General features: G+C 27.3%; 1 protein-coding gene across 4 annotated transcripts in view; it reads left to right on the forward strand.

The window, feature by feature from the left end:
* The window catches only part of LOC129912318 (peptidyl-prolyl cis-trans isomerase G-like), a 159788-nt gene extending 152313 nt beyond the window's left edge, over window positions 1–7475 (forward strand). Inside the window, exons 3-4 of one of the 4 annotated variants that reach the window (XM_055990527.1) lie at window positions 6592–6962; window positions 7032–7475. In XM_055990527.1, the coding sequence (XP_055846502.1) occupies window positions 6592–6935 (344 nt within the window). In that variant the 3' untranslated portion in view covers window positions 6936–6962; window positions 7032–7475. Of the gene's footprint in view, window positions 1–2916; window positions 3187–3541; window positions 3674–6591; window positions 6963–7031 lie in introns of those variants that run through there. The other 3 variants (XM_055990528.1, XM_055990529.1, XM_055990530.1) reach the window with 3 other exon arrangements.
* Window positions 7476–9553: the final 2078 nt, after the last annotated feature.

A 9553-nucleotide genomic window follows, 5' to 3' on the forward strand; every position in this document is an offset into this window, starting at 1 on the left:
GCGTGTAAAACACATTGTTTTACACTTGTCAATATTTAAAACTAAACCGTTAATATTGCACCATTCCCAGAAACGTTGAAGATCAGCATATATAAGAGACAAAGAATTTCCTAGGACAGACGGAAGATCATTAATAAATAGTACAAATAATAACGGGCCAAGATGGCTACCCTGAGGTACACCAGAGTTAACAGTAAAACATTTAGAACGTTCACTTTTAAAAACAACACTATATAACCTATCTTTGAGATATGAAGATACCCATAAAACAAATCTGTCGTTAAGACCCATATTTTGCAGTATTTTTAAAAGTATATTGTGGGTTATTTTGTCAAATGCTTTGCTGAAGTCAGTGAAAATACAGTCAACTTGTTGTTTTTTTTTTTTTCAAACGCGTCAATACAGTATGTAGTAAACTGTAACAAATGCTTATTTTAACTGTTTGTTAACATTTTCCAGTAATTTTTTTTTTGTTGAACCTAATGCATTTGGGTTCACTAAATCTAAAAATCACACTGGTTGCTTTCTAGGAGCTCTAAATCTTTAGATATTTTAATTTTTCACATTTTGGGGTTGATTTTATATTTACTATTCTTTTTTTAGATTTTATTATTACAAGCGTTTTTAAAGTTTTTCTGGAAAAATTTATTTCGAATGTATTGTATTACGGTTCAGGCTGTAAAATAAAAACACAAAAAAAAATTGTATGGATTTCTATGCCTTTTCATGTATGAATATTTTAAGAACTAGAGCTCCTAGAAAAAAAAAAAAAACAAATGTTGTTTTCGAAATCAGCACCCTAAATTTAGTAAGAAATGATAAACAGCGGTCTGGAAAATTGTTGTGTGTTGGGCAGTGTTATAGATATGTAGATGCTTTCTACATCAAATATGTTTGAATTGCGTATTTGTTTTTGTGGTAACTTAAATTATGTTTCATTTGTAATAAAAACAGAAAAGAAATTCCTGATTTTTGTTTGTATTTTTTTTTTTTTTTTTTGTTATCTATGAAAGGACCAATCAGGAAGAAAAATCCTGCAAATCAAAATATCAATTGTTCTTTCTGAATCATATATGAGACAGTTGACATGTAATTGATGAGATACACATGTTGCAATCGATGAGTGTGATTACTCGTTTATTCTTATTTTTCATGCAGAATTGTTTTTTTTGTTTCTATAAGGGGGTGGATTGGAGTTGGGGATATGATAAGTAAGGGAAAGTTGAGTTTGAAAAAAGCACTAAAAGCATGTGGATTTTTTGTATTGATGAGGTTAAAAATGAACACGTGCGTTAATTCTTTTTTTTTTTTTTCAAAAAGGAGTAAAAGTTTTGTGTTTTATCCTTTTTTTTCATCAGAATCAGATAGTAATAAAAAATCAATGATGAGGAACGAAACGTGTAAAAAATTATGAATGCTAGAATGCATTTCAAACCACATGCAGATATGTCAGAATTCATGATAATAATTTGTATTCCGAGTAATTTTTTTATTTTTTGTGTTGCTTTCTGTTGCTATGCAGATCTTGATTGAAGTTCATTCATACTATAATTTTATTATACTCTCGCAATTTTTCCACATCAATATTCATATTTGCAGATGAATTTCAATTCAAAAAATACTTTCGGTTTATTTTTGTCTGAATTCTTCGTTAATTAAGTTTAGTCGTTACCAAAATAGTATGTAGAATTTTTGTATGCTAAAAAAAAAAAGCTAACAATTATTAAGAAAAAGCACATTGAATTTTTGAAAACGTGAAAACAGTAAAAAAAAACAATATTGGGTTTTAGACTGATTCAAAAAAATTTTTTTTTCTTTTGTTCAAAGCATTGTTGAAAATATTGTTGGAAATGACGAAAAAAAAATACTGTAAAAGTTTCAGCCCTTAAAGTTAACATTTAGTACCGCCGCGCCGCGCCGCATCGCAAATTTCTATTTCTCATACGATTTGTATGGGAAAGATTGTGTATTTGTGTTTAGAATTTTGTATCTTTTTAATGGTTCATTCAAAAGGCTTGACAAAATCATTTTCTTTTATAAAATTGTCCGCTCTACAAAAAAGCTTCTATTAATTTTTTTGATTTACCCCCGCGTTTCGAAGTTATTCAACTTTAAAATATAAAAAGTAATTTTTTCTCATTTTTTTCCGATTTTTTGACGAAATTATTAGGTTTTTCAAAAAATTTGGCAAAATTTTCGAATATTTGAATTCTATGTTGTGTTTTGGTTCCACAGATCCTTTTATATAACTCTCAAACCCCTAATACTATCATATTAGATTTCTTCAATAAATTCGAATTATTCATTTTTTTAACTAAAAATTATTTTAATTAATTTTTCGCGTCCGTTTTTTTAAAATTTTATAAATGCAATTTTGTAGAGCGTTCAATTTTATACAAGAAAATGATTAAATCTAACCTTTTTGATGAACCATTAAAAAGATAAAAAATTCTAAACACAAATACACAATCTTTCCCATACAAATCGTATGGGAAATAGAAATTTGCGATGCGGCGGTACTAAAAGTTAACTTTAAGGGCTGAAACTTTTACAGTATTTTTTTTTCGTCATTTCCAACAATATTTTCAACAATGCTTTGAACAAAAAAAAAATTTTTTTTTGAATCAGTCTATTCGGTTTAGATTTTTTTAAGCTTCTAAATTTACATTTTTTTAAGATGAAGACACTTTAAAATGGGTTTTTTTTTGTTAATTTTAAACACATTTTTTATTTTTATTTCCATAGTTATCGTTTGCATGTAAATTGCACTCTTTTTTCAAAATTCCATCCAATCACTGTTTGTTTTTATTTATTTGAGCACATTTTTTATTCGTTTTCAAAGTTTTTTTTTTTATATTTTTAAAACAACAAAACATCAAAAAAAAAAAAAAAACATTGTGTTGTGGATTTTTATAGATTTCTTTCAGATTGAAGAAGAATTCCTAACTAATGTAGTGAGAAGTCTTTTCTGTGTGAACTAGCTAAATAGCTTCTTGACGAAAATGCAATATTAACCCTCTCGGCTCCAAGTGTCTTCATCCCGTTCATGTTTTCATATTCATCCGCTTCTTTTTGCACTTTTTGATAAGAATAAGGGGCTTTCACAAACAACCGAGCAAAAAAAATTAAACAATTGGGATCGTATTTCTAAAACTAAAAAACAGCTCTAAGTAAATAAAACAAAAAAGTAATATTAATTTTTGTATTAATTTATATAATTTGACTGCATGGTTTATTTATTTTATTTGCGACTTTTGTTTTTTTAATAATAAATAATCATTAAGTTTAACTTAAGATAAAGTAATAATTTGCTAAAAAAAGGTCCTTTCTATAGACAAAAATAAAATATAACACATTTTCGGATATTATTATATGAACAGGACCTTAGTATATACAATAGAAATAAAGTCCTTTAATCAAACATAAGTTGTACTAAAAAAAATATTATTTGGCTAAAAATTATTAAAACTAAAAATAAATTTAAAAAAAAAATTACACTTGAATACAAATTAAGAGCTGTGAAATTGTTCTTATTTTTCAGAATAAAACTTGAGTTGTTTAACTCGTATACATTCAAAAAGAGATTGCGTGGAAAATTTCAAACAAAATATTTTATTGATCAAGTGACACTCAAAATTATCTTAAATAATTAAAAAATTAAAAAAAAAAAACAAATAAAAAAAAAACAAAAAAACATTTGTTAATTATGTTGTAAAAATAATAATAAAAAATGGAATGTCTGAAATAAAGTTATATATAAAAAATAAAAAAAATCTGAGAACATTATTTTAATTTTATTTTGTGATCAGAAATGTTGTCTGCTTTTTGGGACATGGGCAGGACAGGACAGGACAGATCATTTTAATTCATTTATTATTTGTTATTGATCGGTGCTGCGGTTCGTATACATTTATTAGAAATTTATAAGCCCCAATGAATGCATGAATTTCTAAATTATATTATTCAAAACAATATTGATGTGGCCGAAAGTTTTTCAAGTCCGATAAAAGACTAAATAAAAATGTCCAACTTTTTAGAATTTCCCAGAAAGATTTAAATCAAATTTTATGGGTTTTGGTTCAGAAGTCCTGGTTTGTGAAATATTTATTTTTTAAAATTTGGGCTTAGGTATGTTCATAACACTCATATCAATTTTTAAGTTTTGCTTATTTTAGTCGTTTATTAAAATATTCCAGAAAAATGTACACTAAACTTTATGTAACCAACCTCAGTAATCCTAAAATCACATTACTAAAGTCTAACTCTAAAAATTATATCAATTTATGTACATATGTCTTCAGTTTAGTAGGCAAAATAAAAAAGAAAATTAGTAATAAAAAAATTAATAAAAATTAATTGTATGAATTTGTATGAAATTCAATAAATGAATTCTTTAAAAACTAGATCTGCTAGAGAAAAACTAGTGTTGTTTTCAGAATCAGCACCCTCCATTTAGTCGGACATGATATTCAAAGGTCTTCTGTGTGTAGAGCAGTGTTATCAACCAAAAATTCTTTTACGTTTAAGTGCTACTGAGTTTGTGTTTTGGGCGTTTAAAAGCTAAAATAGACCCTTGTCCAATAAGTAGGAATAATAATAAAAAGCGTTAACGAGCGTCATGCCTTACATCTATTTTATATTTTTGAAAACCCAAGTCATTTGAGTATTTTCCCGAATATTAGTCTTCAACGGTGCTTGGTTTAAAAAACGGCTTCAACAATGTTGAAAAAATATACAAGAAATAAAACGGCATACTTCGATTTGATGTTAAAACTACATATTTAGAAGGGTTATATTGTAATTTAAAATATATCTTTCAATACTTTGTACATTTCTTAGAGAATTAATGATAAAATGAAATAAAATTTTTTATGAAAACTTTAACATTCTAAGCCACTTGTTACGACAGGAGCATTAAACTTTTACCGCGTATTTGTTCGTACTCTCTTTGAAGGGTTCTTTGATTTTTTTTCAACTGAAAATTATTAGCACCTGCCGTTTTTTCAAAAAAGGTTCTAGGATTTGTATTAAAAACTAAATAGGTTCACTTATGTATTATGTATCATTTTTGGATAGGTACTCCAGTTTTTGTGTCACTGTATTCGTATTGGAAAAACATTACGACCCTTGTCAATATAAAAAAAGATATGTATACAAAATCAGAGTAAATAAAACTGCCTATTCCAAATGAGCACCTTTAGTTTGCTCAACTACTTCAATTTAAAATTGAAATTTTTCCATTATCATTTCTCTCAATTCATTTTTAGCTTTGGTCTTAAAAAATCAATTTTGTCAAAACTCTGTCAAGTTTTAAGAAAATCACTTTTACGGTGCCGGTGTAGGCTGTAAGTCGACATAAAGACAAAAAAAAAAAGTGTTTTGGGGAACATTTTGTTATCTCTAGCACGACTTTTTTATGAATTTCAAACCTGCCCCATAGAAAGGTAAGCTTCTTTTAAATTCATACAACTATACTTATTTAGTAAAGAAAGAAGTTTTTGAGAAAATCTGAGAAAACAATTTACAAAAAATATGTAGCAATTTTGAGTTTGGAATTTTTGCTTCTGATTTTTAACTTCTTTCAAATAAAGTTTTTATTGTATGGCTTATCATAACTACTAAGTCGACTCAACTCATTTATTTTACAACAAAAAAAACCAAATAAAGAATGTAAAAACTTAACAAAAAAACGTCTATTTATAATATATTCTTAATCACACTTGACTTTAGAAAACTCCTAGAACAGTCAACTAAAATCTCAACTTTAGAAAAATTGATTCATACATAAATAATTGAAGTATGTACTTTGAAAGTGGTATAAGAAAGGAAAAAACATAAGAATCCTCTGTACCAAATTTCTAGAAAACCCATCCATACCTTAAGGCACTAGTTCTTTGTCAGAATTTTCATAACCTAATTTACTAAATTTTAAAATTCGTCACAAAGCAACATGTCGATTTACCTCTTCTAAACAAAAGCGCATAAATAACATTAAAAATATTTTTTTTTTTATTTATTTTTGTTCAAACTGGATCTCACTTAGAATTTTAAAGAATGCAATAACGCTTGTATCTCATTAAATAACGTGTTCATTATTTTTAAATCCATAACCGAATGTCAGAATTAATAAGTAGTTAAATAACAAAAGGATAATTTACTTTTTTAACTGTTTTAGAATAGAATAATTGTGTCAAAAGTTGAAATTTTTGTTTGCTTTAAATTCCATTCAGCTCATTAATTTTTTCATTTTGAAATCCATTTGACTATAATTTTTTTCTAAAAATTACAAATTCATTGTACTAAATTTTCTCTTTTTTCACTTTCTTTTAATTGTTTTTTTCTTTTTTTACGAATCCTTCCAATATGTCCGCCGTTCTGTTTCACATACAAAAATTTCTCCATAAACAAAGCGACACATTAAAAATTTTCAAAAAAATCAAAACAACAACAAAAAAACAAATTGGGACAAAAAAATAAAAAAAACACACAAAAAAACAACAACAACTGAATCTTCTATTTTAACCAAATGAAATTAATCTTAAACTCCATTTACTCTCCTCATTGTTTGCCTAATTTCAAAAAAAAAAAAAGGCCAATCCCACATGTTCCTTCAATTTCCAGATGACCTAATGTCAAGTTTGCGAATGTCATCGGGCAGTATTGATATCGGCCATCATAAGTCCTTACCCTTACCAATACAGGTGATCGAAACCGAAGTGATGGCAATACCCAATGAACCAGATATTATTTTTGACAAGTCACCAATAGTAACGACAGCATCATCTATAAATTCAGTCAATGATACGTTACCAGTACACTGTGGACCAACTGCAACATCGGATTCGAATAAAAAATTATTTGGACGTTTATTTCAATCAGTCAAATCGTATGTGATGTCACCGGGCGCTGACAAGAATTCATCTCTGCAGGATTAAAACGCAAACAAACAAAAAATGTGTATGGTTAGTAAATATTTTGTTTTTATAATTTTCTATGGCAACCCTAACATTCATTTTTCTTTTCTCTTTCAGAACCAATCATCATGAAACCAACCAACAAAACATTTTACAAGCTGAAATTCGAGTAAACACACAAGAAGTCTTATTTTTATTAAATAATAATTATTTTAAGTATTATTTATAAATAATTTTAAACGACCCAAATTGTTGTTGTTTAAAAATAAATAATTATATCTAATGTTTTAATACTTAACAAACAAAAATTGAAAAAACTATAAATATTTTTTAATGTTTCACACAAAAAAAAAATTGCAAAACAAAAAGATTAGTTTTTAAGAAGATTACAACCTATTTCATACACAAAAGAAAGAACAAAATTTTAAATATCAAGTTTTTTAAAAATTTAGCATCAATTTGAAAAGAAAAGATTTAAGTTTATCCTTTATCCACAATTTTATGATGAATATTGTTTTTAAGTTTCATTCTCTTTCTATTTACTTTTTTTTCTCCCCATTATTATTAAATGTAAGAATGTTAGATTGTTTTTAAGATCAGACACACTTATATGTATTACATTTATATGTACATTATATACAAAATTATATGTATTTTTTCTATATATATGTATAAAAAAAGAATTAAATAAATAAGAAATTTAAAAAAGAAAATCATTTTTGAGATAAATAAAAGAAAAAAATGGAGACGTAGAGTTTTCTTTGTTTAAAAAAAAAATTAAGAAATAAGTTTTAATGTTATCGGAGTATATTTTGTATTAAGATCTTAACCGAAATTAAACTTTTCATTATGGGTAAGATATATATGAGAAAGGACCCCATAGAAAAAGGATATGCGTCCAAGCAACAGATCATTTAATACATACGACTCGAATGATAAATCGTTTCATGTTTCTTAAATTTCAGCAATCCTACTAGTAGTATCCGGAACAGGCTTCCTTCGTCCACACTTTTTTTTGCTATGAGTTAGCCTTTAAAATAGACGTGCGGTCTTTTTTTTATCGACCCACCTCATTTTAGCTTTTATGCCTACATCCACATTTTTGTAAAGTTCATACAGTTTGAAGTTGTATCTTCTTATTCATTTGTCGTTCTTGAACTCAGGACCGAATTTTTCTTTCGACAGAATTCAGTATTAACTTACTTTCTTCCTATCGCACAGTTTTCAATTAGATTTTCAAAGTAATAGAAGTTTCCTAGAGTTTATTTTTCGCTCTTAGGTGTCACTCGTCGAAGTCGAAAAAAATATTAAAACCTAATAAGTTTTTTTTTTTAAATTCATGATTGTAGATCTTTAATAGTCTAATGTTCCTGTGAGTCTTCTATATGACTCCATTTACAATTAATTTCAATTGTACTTTCTATCGAACCGATATGCTTTTTTTTAATCTTTCGAATAAAATCCAATAAAGAGCTTGACATAGCTAGAGCTATTCAATTTTCCTTTTTTACAGAGTTAATAATAACTAAGTTATTAACTAAGTTATTATTAACAATGTGATTGGAAACATGTAAAGCCCATTTAGAAATAGCTAAAACGATTCACATGTTTGTTGACAAGGTTTGGAGTTTTTGTACAAAGCTAATTTTTTTAAATTTCTTATAAATTTTAACCAATTCATGACTTAGCCAAATTTTCGCCATAAACATTTTGGATTTTTCTTCAAAACTTTTAAATGTTGACTTAATTCTAAGTGAAGTGTATGCAGGCATTTGATTTCCTTGCTTATTCATTTTTGTAACAGTTTTTGTGTCTTTTGATTCAAAATTCTTAAAGACGCCATATCGTCGGTCTCATGAGAAAACCTCGTATGTAACTCCACTTTTTTTCAAGAATGACTTTTGAATGCCATTCTGTAGAAAATATGTCAGCGAAGCAACCCAGAAAATTTGGGGTCATTCCGAAAACTCTAAATAGACTAAAATTCAAATTTTGCACAGCGCGTTTCTTCCCAACTACTCTGTTGTTTGTTTACTCTTTCGTCTCTCCTGTAAAATTTTGATTTTGGGAGTTACGAGGTTTTCTCATGAGACCGACGATATGAATATTTCGAAAAGGGCACAGTTAGCAGTAGTTGATTTTGGGTAATTAAAACTTGCTATACGTAGTTTTTTAAAATGGTTTAAATTTTTTGAGAATCCAAACATTTTATTGTATAGTGAGTTGCATAGTTGGGCCGCAACGATAAATAAAGAAATGATGTTAAAATATATTTCCTAGTAGCAAGAAATGATGCGCATACGCCCTAGTGACCTTGAAAATACAAATACAATTATGAGTTGTCCATGATTCATAATTAAGTTTGGCGTTTATGATAATTTGGCGGGAAGGGATCGATGTGTTTACATCTTTAAACCCATTGTAACTTTTTCAATCTACGTGGCAACACTAGAAAGAAACTTAGTTTTCGTTCAAAGTTCTGTTATATTTCGGTGTCAAGGGAGCTTTCACTTGTTTCAAATAACTTTTTAAATCTTTCGGTAAAAGTTTAATTTACTTATATTCCACATTTGATGAAAGTTTTTCGATTTTAAAACTTGTAGTTCCTCGGATCTGAAATTAAATGAGCTTTTTCGTTA

This window comes from Episyrphus balteatus, chromosome 2, assembly GCF_945859705.1.
Source record: "Episyrphus balteatus chromosome 2, idEpiBalt1.1, whole genome shotgun sequence".
NCBI classification, from domain to species: Eukaryota; Metazoa; Arthropoda; class Insecta; order Diptera; family Syrphidae; genus Episyrphus; species Episyrphus balteatus.